This window comes from Mus caroli, unplaced genomic scaffold (assembly GCF_978045245.1).
Source record: "Mus caroli unplaced genomic scaffold, Mus_caroli_1 scaffold_6, whole genome shotgun sequence".
Taxonomy (NCBI): domain Eukaryota; kingdom Metazoa; phylum Chordata; class Mammalia; order Rodentia; family Muridae; genus Mus; species Mus caroli.
Window position 1 is genome coordinate 105,253,845 of NW_028227261.1, and position 18,433 is coordinate 105,272,277.

An 18,433-nucleotide genomic window follows, 5' to 3' on the forward strand; every position below is an offset into this window, starting at 1 on the left:
TGTCTAGTTGTCTGAACGACTGAATGTTCTGTGATTCATGTTAAATAAATAAATAAAGGCGGCTAAAACTTTTTTTTTGATTTTTAATATTTTTATTACATATTTTCCTCAATTACATTTCCAATGCTATCCCAAAAGTCCCCCATAGCGCCCCCCACTTCCCTACCCACCCATTCCCATTCTTTTGGCCCTGGCATTCCCCTATACTGGGGCATGTAAAGTTTGCAAGTCCAATGGGCCTCTCTTTCCAGTGATGGCCGACTAGGCCATCTTTCGATACATATGCAGCTAGAGACAAGAGCTCCGGGGTTCTGGTTAGTACATCATGTTGTTCCAACTATAGGGTTGCAGATCCCTTTAGCTCCTTGGGTACTTTCTCTAGCTTCTCCATTGGGAGCCCTGTGATACATCCAATAGCTGACTGTGAACATCCACTCCTGTGTTTGCTAGGCCCCGGCATCGTCTCACAAGAGACAGCTATATTTGGGTCCTTTCAGCAAAATCTTGCTAGTGTATGCAATGGTGTCAGCGTTTAGAAGCTGATTATGGGACAGATCCCTGAATACGGCAGTCTCTAAATGGTCCATCCTTTCATCACAGCTACGAACTTTGTCTCTGTAACTCCTTCCCTGGGTGTTTTGTTCCCAATTCTAAGAAGGTGCACAGTGTCCACACTTTGGTCTTCATTCTTCTTGAGTTTCATGCGTTTATCAAATTGTATCTTATATCTTGGGTATCCTAAGTTTTGGGCTAATATCCACTTATCAATGAATACATATTGTGTGAGTTCTTTTGTGATTGTGTTACTTCACTCAAGATGATGCCCTCCAGGTCCATCCATTTGGCTAGGAATTTCATAAATTCATTCTTTTTAATAGCTGAGTAGTACTCCATTGTGTAAATGTACCATAATTTCTGTATCCATTCCTCTGTTGAGGGACATCTGGGTTCTTTCCAGCTTCTGGCTATTATAAATAGGGCTGCTATGAACATAGTGGAGCATGTGTCCTTTTTACCAGTTGGGACATCTTCTGGATATATGCCCAGGAGAGGTATTGCTGGATCCTCCGGTAGTACTATGTCCAATTTTCTGAGGATCCGCCAGACTGATTTCCAGAGTGGTTGTACAAGCTTGCAATCCCACCAACAATGGAGGAGTGTTCCTCTTTCTCCACATCCTCGCCAGCATCTGCTGTCACCTGAATTTTTGATCTTAGCCATTCTGACTGGTGTGAGGTGGAATCTCAGGGTTGTTTTGATTTGCATTTCCCTGATGATTAAGGATGTTGAACATTATTTCAGGTGTTTCTCTGCCATTCGGTATTCCTCAGGTGAGAATTCTTTGTTCAGTTCTGAGCCCCATTTTTTAATGGGGTTATTTGACTTTCTGGAGTCCACCTTCTTGAGTTCTTTATATATATTGGATATTAGTCCCTTATCTGATTTAGGATAGGTGAAGATCCTTTCCCAATCTGTTGGTGGTTTTTTTGTCTTATTGATGGTGTCTTTAGCCTTGCAGAAGCTTTGTAGTTTCATGAGGTCCCACTTGTCAATTCTCGATCTTACAGCACAAGCCATTACTGTTCTATTCAGGAATTTTTCCCCTGTGCCCATATCTTCAAGGCTTTTCCCCACTTTCTCCTCTATAAGTTTCAGTGTCTCTGGTTTTATGTGAAGTTCCTTGATCCACTTAGACTTGACCTTAGTACAAGGAGATAGAATGGATCGATTCGCATTCTTCTACATGTTAACAACCAGTTGTGCCAGCACCATTTGTTGAAAATGCTGTCTTTCTTCCACTGGATGTTTTTAGCTCCCTTGTCGAAGATCAAGTGACCGTAGGTGTGTGGGTTCATTTCTGGGTCTTCAATTCTATTCCATTGGTCTATTTGTCTGTCACTATACCAGTACCATGCAGTTTTTATCACAATTGCTCTGTAGTAGAGCTTTAGGTCCGGCATGGTGATTCCACCAGAGGTTCTTTTATCCTTGAGAAGAGTTTTTGCTATCCTAGGTTTTTTGTTATTCCAGATGAATTTGCAGATTGCACTTTCTAATTTGTTGAAGAATTGATTTGGAATTTTGATGGGGATTGCATTGAATCTGTAGATTGCTTTTGGCAAGATAGCCATTTTTATAATGTTGATCCTGCCAATCCATGAGCATGGGAGATCTTTCCATCTTCTGAGATCTTCTATAATTTCTTTCTTCAGAGACTTGAAGTTTTTATTATACAGATCTTTCACTTCCTTAGTTAGAGTCACGCCAAGATATTTTATATTATTTGTGACTATTGAGAAGGGTGTTGTTTCCCTAATTTCTTTCTCAGCCTGTTTATTCTTTGTGTAGAGAAAGGCCATTGATTTGTTTGAGTCAATTTTATATCCAGCTACTTCACCGAAGCTGTTTATCAGGCTTAGGAGTTCTCTGGTGGAATTTTTAGGGTCACATATATACTATCATATCATCTGCAAAAAGTGATATTTTGACTTCATCTTTTCCGATTTGTATCCCTTTGATCTCCTTTTGTTGTCGAATTGCTCTGGCTAGGACTTCAAGTACAATGTTGAATAGGTATGGAGAAAGTGGACAGCCTTGTCTAGTCCCTGATTTTAGAGGGATTGCTTCAAGCTTCTCACCATTTACTTTGATGTTGGCTACTGGTTTGCTGTAGATTGCTTTTATCATGTTTAGGTATGGGCCTTGAATTCCTGATCTTTCCAAGACTTTTATCATGAATGGGTGTTGGATCTTGTCAAATGCTTTTTCTGCATCTAACGAGATGACCATGTGGTTTTTGTCTTTGAGTTTGTTTATATACTGGATTACGTTGATGGATTTCCGTATATTGAACTATCCCTGCATCCCTGGGATGAAACCTACTTGGTCAGGATGGATGATTGTTTTGATGTGTTCTTGGATTCGGTTAGCAAGAACTTTATTGAGGATTTGTGCATCAATATTCATAAGGGATATTGGTCTGAAGTTTTCTATCTTTGTTGGGTCTTTTTGTGGTTTAGGTATCAGAGTAATTGTGGCTTCATAGAATGAGTTGGGTAGAGTACCTTCTGTTTCTATTTTGTGGAATAGTTTGTGAAGAACTGGGATTAGATCTTCTTTGAAGGTCTGATAGAACTCTGCACTAAACCCATCTGGTCCTGGGCTTTTTTTAGTTGGGAGACTATTAATGACTGCTTCTATTTCTTTGGGGGATATAGGGCTGTTAAGATCATTAACCTGATCTTGATTCAACTTTGGTACCTGGTATCTGTCTAGGAACTTCTCCATTTCATCCAGGTTCTCCAGTTTTGTTGAGTATAGCCTTTGGTAGAAGGATCTAATGGTGTTTTGGATGTCTTCAGGATCTGTTGTTATGTCTCCTTTTTCATTTCTGATTTTGTTAATTAGGATGCTTTCCCTGTGCCCTCTAGTGAGTCTGGCTAAGTGTTTATCTATCTTGTTGATTTTCTCAAAGAACCAGCTCCTTGATTGGTTGATTCTTTGAATAGTTTTTCTTGTTTCCACTTGGTTGATTTCACCCCTGAGTTTAATTATTTCCTGCCGTCTACTCCTCTTGGGTGAATTTGCTTCCTTTTGTTCTAGTGCTTTTAGGTGTGTTGTCAAGCTGCTAATGTGTGCTCTCTCTAGTTTCCTTTTGGAGGCACTCAGAGCTATGAGTTTTCCTCTTAGAAATGCTTTAATTGCGTCCCATAAGTTTGGGTATGTTGTGGCTTCATTTTCATTGAACTCTAAAAAGTCCTTAATTTCTTTCTTTATTCCTTCCTTGACCAAGGTATCATTGAGAAGAGTGTTGTTCAGTTTCCACGTGAAGGTTGGCTTTCTATTATTTATTTTGTTATTGAAGATCAGCTTTAGTCCATGGTGATCTGATAGGATGCATGGGACAATTTCAATATTTTTGTATCTGTTGAGGCCTGTTTGGTGACCAATTATGTAGTCAATTTTGGAGAAGGTGCCATGAGGTGCTGAGAAGAAGGTATATCCTTTTGTTTTAGGATAGAATATTCTGTAGATATCTGCCAGATCCATTTGATTCATAATTTCTCTTAGTTTCTCTGTGTCCCTGTTTAGTTTCTGTTTCCATGATCTGTCCATTGGTGAAAGTGGTGTGTTGAAGTCTCTCACTATTATTGTATGAGGTGCAATGTGTGCTTTGAGATTTACTAAATTTTCTTTAACGAATGTGGCTGCCTTTGTATTTGGAGAATAGATATTCAGGATTGATATTTCCTCTTGGAGGATTTTACCTTTGATGAGTATGAAGTGTCCCTCCCTGTCTTTTTTAATGACTTTGGGTTGGAAGTCAATCTTATCAGATATTAGAATGGCTACTCCAGCTTGTTTCTTCATACCATTTGCTTGGAAAATTGTTTTCCAGCCTTTCATTCTGAGGTGGTGTCTATCTTTTTCTCTGAGATGAGTTTCCTGTAAGCAGCAAAATGTTGGGTCTTGTTTGTGTAGCCAGTTTGTTAGTCTATGTCTTTTTATCGGGGAGTTGAGTCCATTGATATTAAGAGATATTAAGGAAAAGTAATTGTTGTTTCCTGTTATGTTTGTTGTTAAAGTTGGCATTCTGTTCTTGTGGCTGTCTTCTTTTAGGTTTGTTGAGGGATTACCTTCTTGTTGTTTCTAGGGCGTGGTTCCTGTCCTTGTATTGTTTTTTTTTTTCTGTTATTATCCTTTGAAGGGCTGGATTCGTGGAGAGATAATGTGTTAATTTGGTTTTGTCGTGGAATACTTTGGTTTCTCCATCTATGTTAATTGAGAGTTTGGCTGGGTATAGTAGCCTGGGCTGGAATTTGTGTTCTTTTAGTGTCTGTATAACATCCGTCCAGGATCTTCTGGCTTTCATAGTCTCTGGTGAAAAATCTGGTGTAATTCTGATAGGCTTGCCTTTATATGTTACTTGGCCTTTTTCTCTTACTGCTTTTAGTATTCTATCTTTATTTAGAACATTTGTTGTTCTGATTATTATGTGTCGGGAGGTATTTCTTTTCTGGTCCAGTCTATTTGGAGTTCTGTAGGCTTCTTGTATGTTCATGGGCATCTCTTTCTTTAGATTTGGGAAGTTTTCTTCTATAATTTTGTTGAAGATGTTTGCTGGTCCTTTGAGTTGAAAATCTTCATTCTCATCCACTCCTATTATCCGTAGGTTTGGTCTTCTCATTGTGTCCTGTATTTCTTGGATGTTTTGAGTTAGGATCTTTTTGCATATTACATTTTCCTTGATTGTTGTGCCGATGTTCTCTATGGAATCTTCTGCACCTGAGATTCTCTCTTCCATCTCTTGTATTCTGTTGCTGATGCTCATATCTATGGTTCCAGATTTCTTTCCTAGGGTTTCTATCTCCAGTGTTGCCTCATTTTGGGTTTTCTTTATTGTGTCTACTTCCCTTTTTAGGTCTAGTATGGTTTTGTTCATTTCCATCATCTGTTTGGATGTGTTTTCCTGTTTTTCTTTAAGGACTTCTACCTGTTTGATTGTGTTATCCTGTTTTTCTTTAAGGACTTCTACCTGTTTGATTGTGTTATCCTGTTTTTCTTTAAGGACTTGTAACTCTTTAGCCATGTTCTCCTGTAATTCTTGAAGTGAGTTATTAAAGTCCTTCTTGATGTCCTCTACCATCATCATGAGATATACTTTTAGATCCGTGTCTAGCTTTTCCGGTGTGTTGGGGTGCCCTGGACTGGGCGAAGTGGGGGTGCTGGGTTCTGATGATGGTGAGTGGTCTTGGTTTCTGTTAGTAAGATTATTACGTTTACCTTTCGCCATCTGGTAATCTCTGGGGTTAGTTGTTATCGTTGTCACTGTTTAAAGATTGGAGCAGAAGCTGTGTTCCACTCACCAGCAGTCTCAAAATCCTGCGGCGGGGGTCGTGGGTAGCTGGCGGTACCCCGGTGCTGGTCCAGCCGGAAGAGGCCTGTGGTCCTACTCAGGCCGGTTTTCTGCTTCCCTAACTAATGCAGTCTCTGGTCCCGAGTGCAATTGGATTGGAGCAGAAGCTGTGTTCCACTCACCAGAAGTCTTAAGATCCTGTGGCGGGTGTTGTGGGTAGCTGGCGAGTGTCAGCCGACCCTGCGCCCTAGCTACCCCGGTGCTTTTCTGACCGGAAGAGGCTTGTGGCCCTACGTAGGCCGGATTTCTGCCTCCCCAACCAAAGCAGTCTCAGGTCCCGCGTGATTGGACTGGAGCAGAAGCTGTGTTCCACTCACCAGCAGTCTCAAAATCCTGTGGCGGGGGTTGTGGGTAGCTGGCGAGTGTCAGCCGACCCTGCGCCCTAGCTGCCCTGGTGCTTTTCTGACCGGAAGAGGCTTGTGTCGGCGGCTAAAACTTTATCTGCTAGTTTAGCAAGAGAGTGGCCACATGCTTTAGCCAGGATCAGGCACAGCAGGAGGGCCCCTGCTGGAAAAACTGTTTTTTAAGAAAGGGAGTCTGCAGCCTCATGGTTTTGGGGCGAAAAAGCTGATAGATATTTTTTTTTCCTAAGAAAATTCTCTGCAATCGTGATTATTGCGTTTAGCTAATGACAAAGTGCTTTTTATTTTATAACTATAGCTAGAAAAAAATTAATATTCTCTGATTGGTCTAAGTGTAGCCGCTTCATTTGTTTATTTAATGGTAATGTGCTCTGCGTGTCTTCATAAAAGTATCAGCTCATAAATTATTGGTTATTATTAAATAATTGTAACATTGGTAACAAAAGGTTAGCCTTAAATTGGCAATTCAGGAGTCTTTTCAAACACGTGGCATAAGCAGGCCAAAAAACTGGGTCTTCTAAGATACTTCTAGCTGAGATAATATTTAATGTGATTCTTATTCTTGAAAGTAGAATTAGATAGATTTAAAGCAATGTCTCTTTAATGAAGCATTAAAGCTTGCACTGTCATGCATTCATAGGTATAAATTGGCAGCCAAATCTTGCAATGTGTAGTAAAGATTTAATGTTGATTCTAAAGTGATGTATTGCTTTGAAATTGGGTATTGCTTTCCCAAGCCTGTAGATATTATTCTAACGTTGTTGCGTAAGAAACTTAAAAATCATGGTTAAAAATTGCCAGTGTTCCTTTAAGTGCAGCTGGCAGTTTGATCGCAAATTTAAGATTTTATACTCACCCATATATTGTTAATTAAGATAATTACAAGAGTAATTATCTTATTAGAGCACTAACACAGCTCTCTGTGGCTATACAGCCATACAAAGCTCAGGGCAGCCTCAGTGAGGTTTGTGTGACTTTCTTTTGTTTTGCAAATGGTGTGCCAAAGGAAGTTCTTGAAACTTGCCTCTTCTTGCCTCTCAAGGGAAGTTTACTTAAAATCCTTGCTCTCACACAAGGAGCTTTTTAGTTCTGGGGAGTAGCTGTTGCTCCAGAAAAGATTCAGAGGCAATATCTTTTTAATACTTAAGGTTTTAGTTTACTACAGAAGGCTTTGCAGAAAATAAGGAAAGCTTTTATAATTGTTATCAATTATAATCAATGGTAATTAAATATTAGCTGCCCATTTTAGTTAATGGTTATTAAATTTGCCCACAGCAATTCTTTAGCAGAATGCATTGTGACTATGGGTGTGAAAACCTTAGCTGTCATTGAGCTGACCCTAAGCAGAGTTGCCTTATCCTTACTGTAAACATTTATCTGGTTCCTGTAAATCCTTTTGAAGTCATCCCTTTGTTTTGTGTCAGGTAACTTCAAGGTACTTTGCCTGCTGTGATTTCCTACCCCCTTTATTTTCTGTATTCTTTGGCAAGAGAAAACGTTATTGCAAAGTCATTTTTCTTATCCTCCCGGCCAGCAGGCTGCTGGCTGCTACAGGGCAGGGCCTTGAGGTACACACCTTTCCATGAGCGGTAGTGGCACGAGAACCCCTAGAAAGTGGGTGCCTTTGTAACGAACTCAGGGGAGGACTGTGCTCATCATTGCCCCCATGAGCCCCCGCCTGTCCCTGCTGGGGTAGCCATATTTTTCCCACTAAGACTCGGGGTGCTCTGCCGTCCTCGCTTGGGCTTTTTGGCCTACAACAGATTGAGCCGCCTTCAGCTTCTTCCTCCTGAGAGGAAGGGCGAGAGGGTTGCGAGGCCGAGGTGGCACTCACCTCAAAGCACAGTTTCAGCGTCCTATTATAACTACTGTGCTGCTAATAAAGAATTGTAAGATATATTCGTGACAAGTTTAGTGCATTCATTATACAGGAGGCCATGGTTCCAGGAGACTAAGTTTCCATGAACTTTTCGCCTCCGGACTGTGTCCAAGCTTTTGGACCTGTCACAGTAGTCACTACTGGAGTTGGTGTGGCACTCCAGCTTTGGATCAGCAGGATTGGCCCTTTCACATGCTCTAATAATTTACAGATGATATAGATTTTGGGGGTGGGCTGTAGGCTTAGATTTTTTAAAATATTTGTTTATTTATTTTATGTATATGAGTAAACTGTCACTCTCTTCAGGTACACCAGAAGAGGCTGTCTGATCCCATAACAGATAGTTGTGAGCCACCATGTGGTTGCTGGGAACTGGACTCAGGACCTCTAGAAGAACAGTCAGTGCTCTTAACCACTGAGGAATTAGATTTTTTTTTTAATAACCTACTTTTAATACAGGTTTTCAAGTGCTTCAACCCCCCCCCCCCCATTCTAGCCCACCGTCCAAAGGTAGGGGAGAAAAGGGATTGGACAAGGGGATGTGGATTGTTTAGAAGTAGTCCTTGGAAGTGATTCCAATCTCTGTTTGTCAGAATGTCAGCAGTCCAATTCAGTAGTGTCAGGATACCAAACACAAATCAGCAGCAGTGACATGATCCCGCAGAAACTGCCAGGCACTAGGCAGTGGAATCTACCAGAATCAGCCTGTATGACAGGAGAAATTCTCTGATGTGCCTCTCTCAACAAATTGAAAATTGGCAAAGACTTGAGCCCAACAAACCTTTGCAAGGTTAGCTATGCAAGCACTCCATCACTGTATATTGAGTCCTATTTATACTCTCTCCAAACATCATGTGTCCTCCGATTGGTCTTGCCTCAGCAAAACATCACATGAGTCTACATCACATGACATATCCAGAAACTTCTACTTCCATGAACCAATTCAAAATCCTGGATCTGGGCCTGGGTGGTAGCTGAGCTGGTCAGCCCCCTGGATCTCCCTCAAACTCCCCAGCACTGCTCTGGCTAGGCCACCTAATGCTACCATGGGCAAGAGCTAGGATCAGCTCTCCAGCTTTCATCAATCTAGCAGCCAGATACCCAAGTAACCCCCCTTCTGCAAAGCCAGAGAAACCATGAGATGGCTAGGGTGTATCTTCTGGCACTGAGCCTCAGCAGCCCCCACAACCCTACCAGGGTGACATGGCAGGTTCTCTAAATCACTGGGGATATGGCTTTGTCCACTACAGAGGAATACCTGCATTGTATCTGGTGGCAGGATCTTGTCTTTGATTTTTCATGACTCCTGGTGTGTCCCTGCCCTAGAGACACAGGGTGGCAGGAATCTAATCTCCTAAATGGTCCATCTATGCATTTGGTCAAGTAATTCCTCAACCTGCTTTCTGGGAAGGATAGTTTTTCCTTCTTGTGTGTGCCACTGCCCTTTTTCTCTAGGTAGTAGTTGGTAGGGTGGCTAGCAATCTGAGTCCTTTCTTCGTCAGTATATTCTAAGTGAGGCCATTCCTTAGTCCAGTCCCACTTCCCAGTAAGTGTCTCTTGCAGGCCCATAACTGGGATAGTCTCCTACATAGTCATTTCTTGAGCCACTTGGGTTTCCTCTCCACTCTCAGAGTTACCCTGGGTTAGCAGAGGGGTTCTGAACCCCATCATCCCTCTTCCCCCAGGGCTAGCACCTTCACCATTTGGGGATGCTTTTCCCAAGGCCTGGGATTTCTTGCCCCCGGCTTCCATTTGTTAGGGCACTCTCGGACCCAGTGGTCTCTCTCCTTGCAAGATACACACTGGTTCTTTTCAAGGAGTTTTCTGTCTCTCTTCTCTGCCTTCCCTAACTACTGTAGCCAGGACTCTCTGTAGATTCCTTCCCTGTCACTTTTCTTTATTTCTTTTTCTCTGCTCCTTCTCCTCCTCTGTCTCCCTGTTATGATAGACTTTCTCAGCAACCTGCACTAAATCCCTCAATGGCTTATCCTGTCATCCCTCTAGCCCCTGAAGCTTTTCCCTGATATCTCTACTAGCCTGGTTTATAAAAGCCATAGTCACAGTAACTTTGTACTCCTTGCTGCTGGGGTCATAGGGTGTATATTGGCAGAATGCCTCCATGTCCCACTCTAGAAAGGCTATGGGTGACTCATCTGGTTTCTGCTTAACCTCATGTACCCTGGTGAAATATGTGGGTTGTTGTGTGGTCCCCTTGAGACCTGCCAATAGAGTCTAGCATAGACCTTCAGGTGGTCCTTACCTTCTGCCATATTAAAATCCCATTCAGGTCTAGTCAAGAAAAGCCTGCTGCTGACAACAACCCCCATGTCTGAGGGGCATTCTTTCTGGCTTCCTGCATTATCATCTTTCACTCTTCAGTCATAAAGAGCACTCTCATGAGTTGTTGGATATCATCCTAGGTAGTCCGATGAGTAAGCAAAACAGTCTCAAAGAAATTAATAGGTCCCTTGGAAAGTTTTGTGTGTGTGTGTGTGTATGGGGGGTTGTTGGGCCTTCCAGTTGTACAAGTTAGCCAAAGAGAAGGGCCAATATTGCATAGCCTGATTGCCCTTTTCTAGGCCCATATGCCCTCAGTGGGAGAGCCACCATGGTATCAGGGGAGTGGTTCTCAGACTTTGGGTCCCCATGGCAGGACTGGGAAGTTCCATGTTTCCTTCTTCCTGACAGCCAGAACCTGTGAGGTGGGTCTTGGGGGGGGGGGGAAGAAAGGCTTTATCCATGGGGTGGGGAAGGGTCTCCTCTACTAGATTCTTCCAGGTAACTATGTAGGGCACTTGCTCTGAGTGCCCGAGAGATCCTGGCCTAAAGACTCTTTCTTCTACTGCTTTGGTCAGCTGCAAGTTGAAGGTCCCTACAGGTGGCCACCCTACTATGAAGGTAGACCATTCAGAGGAACAGAGAGTAACTAACTTGCTCTTCTTTACTACTACTACTGACAAGTTTTCTCCTCCAGTGGTTAACTAGGATATTTAACTGGGTATATTCAGTCTGTCCAATAATGTCATTAGTCCAAGTCCAAAAACACAGGACAGGATAACCAACACCAACAAACACAGAGAAAGACAATAAATGCACAGTTCATTCCTGCCATGGGCAGGAAGCCAGTAATCAGGTGACTCGGCTGTCTTACACTTGACTGGGTCAAATGGAGGGGAATCCTCCTGCCTCCCACCAGGGGACCTGGAGCCTCCTCCAGGCTCCTAATGGTAGTGGCATTAAGGCACATCTGCCCACTGCTCTTGACCTCCCCAAACACTGTGTGCTCTCTGAGTCTCCAGATGTTTGCAAGCAAACTGAAAGTTCAGACAAAACCATGGTACCTGCTTGAGCTGGTCCAAGACTATGATGAGCCTTAGCTACCAAGGACCCTCTGAGCGAACCACACAGAGCCAGGGATCCATGCAAAAGCAAGAGGGTCATTCTGCATCCAAAGGAGAGGTGGCAGACCTGGGCAATCAGTTTTTATACAGTATTCAGGGGTGGAATAGAGCATGAGCAACTAGGCACAATGTGATTGGCAAAACAGTGTGACTTTTAAACTGATCAGTCCTTAAGGAATGAGGTAGCAAGGGCTTCTCTTATCTGTGGGTGGCCAACAGTGGGTCCCCACTGTAGTCTTTCTAAGGAATGTAATCAGCCTCTCCCTTCTGGAGGGGACGGGCTCCTATGTGCTCTATGACCTCTCTATTTCAGGAGGGGAAGGCTGCTTGGTGGAATTTTCCAAAGGTTCTGAGCCAACCTCTTCAGTATTATAATTCTCCCATCTATATTTTGAATATCCAGTGTCACCTTCATCAATTATCAAGGTACTTTCCCAAGGTATTATGCCCAATTCCTATATGCCATGTTACACGCATATGTGGATATACTATGAAAAGGAAAACAACAGGAAGAGGTACTAAAATGGGGGATATTTCCGGAAGACAATATTTTCAAGTTTTTTCTTCTTTCTTGTGATTTACTTTCTTACCTACTCTCAAAAAAAAATACAGAATGCTTCATAAACTTGTGTGTCAGTCTTTTGCAGGAGCCATGCTAATCTCAGTATTGTTCAAATTTTAGCATATGGGCTGCTGCAATGAGCCCTACTTTAATCACTTATAAAGAAGCACCCCAGTCTTTAGAGCAACCAGCATTGGTAACTATACACCTCATTTTCCTAAAACTGTAAGATGTCCCTTTTGAGAAAGTTTTGATGCTCTGCTACAGTATGTCACATAAATTCCAGTGTTTTTTCTTAGACCAACCAAGTCATAGACTTCAGGTGTGGCCCCTTGTAATATTTCCAAAAACACGATCCTCATGTGACTCTTTTGTTTCCAGTCCACACCACTGCAGAGATGGAAAGAGGATAACCTGCTTACAAGATTACTGCCACAGAGGAGGAAATCAATGACAAAAGCCAAGAGAGGGAATCAGGAGTTGATAGGAGGAGTCAAGGAGAAAGGCTTAAGTATTAAAGTTCATTCTGGAGCAGCTCAGTTGAAAGGCAGCCTGGGACAGAATCTCTGCTTTCAGTCTGTGATGGCTCCTGCTCCTGCTCTGACCGTGGGAACCTAACAAACAGGATCTTGGAGCTGCTGGTGGTTTTCCTGGAAACATTTGTAACTTTCTTCTTCTTCTTCTTTTTTAAAGTATAGAATGGAGTTTATTCAGGGCATGGGGAGGGGAGTTAAGAGGGTAGTAGAGACAGAGAGAGGGAGAGAGTAGAGAAATAGAGGCTGGCCATGAACAGGCCTTGAACACATGGAGAGACGGGGGAAGGGAATAGGGAAGGGAAAAGGGAAGAGCCCAAGAAGACAAGAGAGCAAGAGCCGGTTGTAACTTTCAACACGTTATGGTGTTTTGTATGATAGAAATTTGCAAGCTACAGGTAAATCTGCAGTGCTTTGCCGTTGTTCCTTAAAGGCAAGACATCCTGTCCTACACTGTGCATCTGAATTCATGGGAAATGTCTAGGAGGTTAGTTTTTTTTGGTTTCTTTGGTTTTCTAGTAGGCAACACCTCTATTTTAAGAAAGCCTTTTTACATTTTGCTGTTTGTGTTTCTCGAATTACACCTGGTGGCAGATTCTCTGAGGATCTAGAAATATACTATATCACTATAGTATGTGGTTTGCAGATTTATATCAGCCGCATTGAGTGAAAAAATAAATAAAAAAGCAAGGAAAGGACATGACAGCTCTAAGGTATGGTGGAAGAAAAAGTTTATTAAAGATATGTGGAAGAGCATAGTCAGAGGCAGGGACATCTGAGAGAGTCCAGAGTAGACATGTCCCTGAACCATGTAGGGAGATGGGGAGGGGAAGAGAAAGAGGAGAACCATGTACCAACGTCACGAGGCCAGACATACAAAAGTAGGTAGGTAACCAAAATGCCTGGATTATGTAGGGAAGAGGCACTGGAGGGAGGGCAAGTTAGACTAGTGAGAGGTAAGTCAATTTCCTGAAGCTTACAACTATATATGTTTTCCTGAAGCTTACAACTATATATATATACATATATGTGTGTGTGTGTATGTAAAACATTTATAAAAAGAGATAAGTTTTAGACATTATTATTACCACTGTTTGTAATCTTTACTGAAATCCACATTGTAGAAAAGAGAAAAGACAGTATACTCACGCCTTTGAGTTATAGTAAAATCTATAGTAAAACAATTTTAGCCAAAAGCATTCACACTCTTCATTCTATCCAGAAGACTGGGTGTATATAGATTAGACAGATGTTTTAACCGAGAAGACAGATGTTTTAGATTTAGAAGATAACCAAAAGGAAACGTAAAATCTTGAGCTTGTGACTATGATAATATTAGTAGTGCTTCACCAGGGCCAGACTAATAGTTTATCAGATCTCTATGGCTTAATATTAAAATTCTGAACTCTTGAAGTCTTAATATAACACTAGGAAAGAGGGGTAAAGAAATATGGAGCATTTTTCATTTTTTAAATATGCCATAGATCATCTTTTTACCCATTTATTTGTCATGAGATCCAGATGGTTGATTACCAATGAAATTCATTACAAAGAAAGTTCCTTTAAATAAGGAAGTAATACAAAGGTACTTTACAAGCTGTTTTGTGAGTTTATCTCTTTATATGTTGGTAGCAAGGTTAACTGTTAGTCTTTCTCAGCTGGAGGCCTGGGTAGGAAAGTGAGGCTGGAGGCTTGATTTTTACATGAGCAGAGAACTGAGAAGGTTTCTGAAGCCTTGCTTTCTGCAGTTAGTCTGACAAAGCTACCAGGAGTCTTATTTATCAAACATATCCTATTTATCAAACGCATGCTGTTACTTGTTTAATTTTTTTTTGGCAGATTTGTGTTAAACAGCAAAGATGTAAGTAGTTAGGCATACATTTTAAACCAACTTTTGCTAATCTGAAGTGACTTTTATAACTTTAAAAGTTTATCACTATATAGAGAGTATATTGTAAACCAAAGGTGAACCACATATACAGTATGTTGTAGATTTTTATCACCATACAAAAAGCCATACTAATCCAAACTATTTGAGATTTGTTGTTGCTTCCTTGGTTTAAAAGGAAACAAAATGATAACCTCAGGACTAAGGAGGAGGTGAGGTTTTATAATCCTTGCTTTATGCCACCTGGGCATCTTGAGATGATTTTAAGCCCTTGGCATTGCCAGAATATAAGATAGAAAAACAAAAAGTATTACATCCTTGGGAGTTTTCCCAGGGTAGGCAGAAGCATCAATAACAATAAGAAATAAGTGTCCATACAACAAGAAAAAAGGCTAACTTTCCAAAAGACATGACAAATGTAACGTTTGACTGTCTTAAATCACAAGGACTGGGGTGTCTCAGGGATTGATGGCAGCTCTACAGGAATGTAGGAGCACTTCCTCTGAGCGTAGCGAAGAGCTGATGGTTCGTGGTTCTGAAAGTTAGGGCCAGAACTGTGAAACAGCTAGGAAACAGTGGAGCAGTTTTAAAAAGACTCGTCCTCAGTTTCTAAAAATATAATAACTAGTATTATTAGTTCTTTGGGTTATGTACAGGTTCCTTGTGTGAGGAAAAATTCCTTTATGATTTTTAAGAGCTAAGGTAACCTGTTCTGAGTGGGGGTTATGAGTGAATGAATACTGTTGTGGAGGCTGAACAGAAGCTCAGTCCTGTGCTGCCTGGGGTTGCCAGCTGCAGCTGTTAGAAGTTCCTCTGTAGGCAAATGGATTGGTTGCCTGAGGCTGTTGAAGTACCTCTATTGTTTGAGGTGCCTGGGGTAGGTCCCTCATCCAGTTTCTCTGGTTTGATAGGATTTCTGTATTATTAGGGATGACAGTAGCAACAGATAAGGGAGTGCCATTTATGTGAAAGCAAGATTTGCATTCACTTTTTCCCAATGACACCCTCTCTGACAGCTGGGTGGATGGGTCAGGGCAAAGAGAGAGGTTTGATTGGACTTCTGCTCTGAGAGGGATCAGAGGCATTAAAATACAGTGCTTCCTGCCTTATTGGGACATTGTTGATATGTCCGGGCTTGTTACATAAGTAACGTTTTCTAGCCAGGCCTGCTTGATTAAATTCTTTCTTTCCTTGATTGGTAAGATTCTGTTTGGTAATCTGACCTTGTGAGGCTGTTGTAATGGTCATACCTTGAAGGTGTGAAGTAGCAAACTTAGGGCATGCTTTAATAAAATCATAAATATTTTTAGATTTTTAAAAAAAAACTTGTCTCTAAAAAAGACTGACAAACAGGCATACCATTCTCAAAGGGCAGTTGTTTTGGAAACAATGTCTTTTGTCTCAGAGCTAGGAGACATTTTTTAGGTTTAGCCTCTGTCAGCTGAGCAGTAGATTCCTCAAAAATGTTTTTCTGGGTTTTGTGCTGCAGTTGATATTTTTATTAAAGCTTCCTTTGTAATTCTTTGTTGATTTTTTTTCTATAAACTATTCCCCAATACCAATACACATTTTATATGTTAACTCTTTTATTCCTTTCTTTTGTCCAGTTGTCTTAGACAACTCTTTTTGAGCCAAATTCTCATATATAGCCATCCATAGTAAAAACCAATGTTTTTAGCTAGGCAGGCAGGCTCTGGCTACTTTAAACTAATCATGAGGAGTCATAAGAAATGTAAATGACAGAGATTCCCATAAAGAATCCTTATCCCCTTTGTTATCCTCCCTAACCAGAGGGAAACAGCCTCCTGATTTAGCCTTTGCTTAGCTTGGTATACTCCAGCAGCAAACCCTATAGGCCCTTTTGGTTTCTTTTTACATTTTTTAGGAGTTCTTATGAAATGACTTAGGTTTAAGTGCTGCAGTGTAGGCCACTCATGTTTCTGATAATTTGTTACTTTCTTTTCAGATTCCTCCTCCAAGTTTGATTTTTCTTTTTCTGATCATCACTACCTCTGAGCTGCCTTTCTCAGACTTTTCTGTCAAGGGATAGATATTGTTCCCTCCTTCTGCCGTAATGTCATCATTCCTAGTTTTTGTACATTTTCTTTTTTCTTTTTTTGAGACAGGGTTTCTCTGTGTATAGCCTTGTCTGTCCTGGAACTCAATCTGTAGACCAAGATGGCCTTGAACTCAGAAATCCACCTGCCTCTGCCTCCCAAGTGCTGGGATTAAAGGCATGCGCCACCACTGCCTGGCTTTTGTACATTTTCTAGGAGAATAGATCACATGATTTTTTTTCATTCATTTTTTTTAAACAAAAGTTCACTAAAAGTTATTCAAATCATAAATTTAATAAGAGGTTTACAACAAAAATATTTACATGTGTTTCCATTAGAAGTAGTTTTCTAGTTAGATATTCATTATCTGTCACTAGCTCCACAGGTTCACTGAGAGTCTAAAACTAAAAGTTTTGTATTAAGTTTGCTTTGAAGTTTTATATAGATAAGCCCAGTCAATCTTTTGTTTTCTGTCCTTGCACTTAGAATAAATCATTCTTTCTCTTTTATGACCTTTGGTTAATTGTTTTATTGCCTCTAGGAATGTGCTCCTAAGTGCTAAATGGCTGGTTTTTCTCTCTCAGAAGCAATTACCTCTTGACACATGAAGACTGGCAGAGCTATAATTGCAGTTTTCATATCAGAGAGGGCTTTAATATCAGTCCTATTATAAAAGGCTTAATAAATACTAGAATAATTCTAGGAATTCACGTAAGATCATCATTAAGAAATCATCAGTTTGTCTATATAGCGCTACAAGACAGCACATCTTCATTGATCTGCAGAAATCTGGCCAATAGGGTAGGCTAATGCTCAGGATTTATATATTAACTGCATAAGGACAGAAACGGCATATCAGCTGCAGGAATTATTTCCTGAGATTTGCCCTTTGGGCCTCGCCTCTCTCTCAAAGGTTCTTTCATTGTAGTTTCATGGTGAAGCATCTCTGGAAGATCACCTGCTACCTTATAGCCGTTGCTAGATGGCTCCTGACAAAGTAGCATATATATATATGGTACATTCTAGAAAAGAATCAAATATATATCATATATATGGCAAATTAAATTAAAATTTCTATGTATAGATTTTCATTATAAGCCTTTTGTTATAATTTTAAAGCTAAGTTTTGTTTTTACAGATTCTTTAACCTCACCCAATGAACTTACAAATTAACCTGTGATAAAGACTATTTACACAATAATCTTAAAAGATTTCTTGAGAAATTATAGAGATTCAAGAGTCGAAAGCTGTAGAACCTTAGAAATAGAAGATGTTAGGATCATTTGCGTTTGGGATGGCAAAAGTTGTTACAATCTGCAAGAATCTGGAACTTGAGTGTGCCATCTTTGGCCTTTGAGCTATGCTGCGGCCAAGCTATTCTCAATAAGAAATCAAGGCTTGAAGAAAAATCTCTGAGTCCGAGAAAGGAATGGAGTCCAAGGAGGAAAGGTGGTGAAAGAACTCCCCATAGGGAGGTTTAGACAGTGAAGAGTCAGAGAATAGTGTAGCCATAAGAGACAAAGAGGAACAAGCAGGACCTCCACCTGACAGAGGGTCCCAATACTATAGAAGCCAAAAGGGCACACAGAAGCTACAAGACCTTGTAGGCATCTCTGAGGGGGAGGCAAGAAAACTTGCAATGTAGGGACCCAGGAGGGCCCAAGGAGAGACAGTGCAGGTAGCTCCAAGGAGAAGGGGGCAAGGAAAGGCTGCAGACCCTAGAGTATGTAGGCAGCTCCTAAGGGTGTGTGTGTGAAGAAGTTCTAGGAAGGAGCTGAGAGGAGTCATGATGGAGCAGAGGGATAAGTGTCATGGTAACAAGAATTTCAATCTG

The 18,433-nt window shown here is 41.1% G+C and overlaps 1 protein-coding gene and 1 non-coding gene across 5 annotated transcripts in view; one reads left to right on the forward strand and one right to left on the reverse strand.

The window, feature by feature from the left end:
• Positions 1–18,433, forward strand: part of LOC110293184 (acyl-coenzyme A amino acid N-acyltransferase 1) — a 45,108-nt gene that overhangs the window by 9,076 nt on the left and 17,599 nt on the right. The window contains exon 1 of one of the 4 annotated variants that reach the window (XM_085839296.1): positions 10,923–12,783. The exons of 2 other annotated variants lie outside the window; for them this stretch is intronic. Coding sequence is in view for 1 of the 2 variants with exons in the window: in XM_029476497.2 (XP_029332357.1) it covers positions 13,131–13,141 (11 nt within the window). In the remaining variant the exon portion in view is untranslated. One more of the 4 variants, XM_029476497.2, reaches the window with a different exon arrangement.
• LOC115030912 (U6 spliceosomal RNA) lies at positions 12,162–12,265 on the reverse strand. The gene has a single exon (XR_003836513.1). It is a non-coding gene; the product is annotated as a U6 spliceosomal RNA (small nuclear RNA).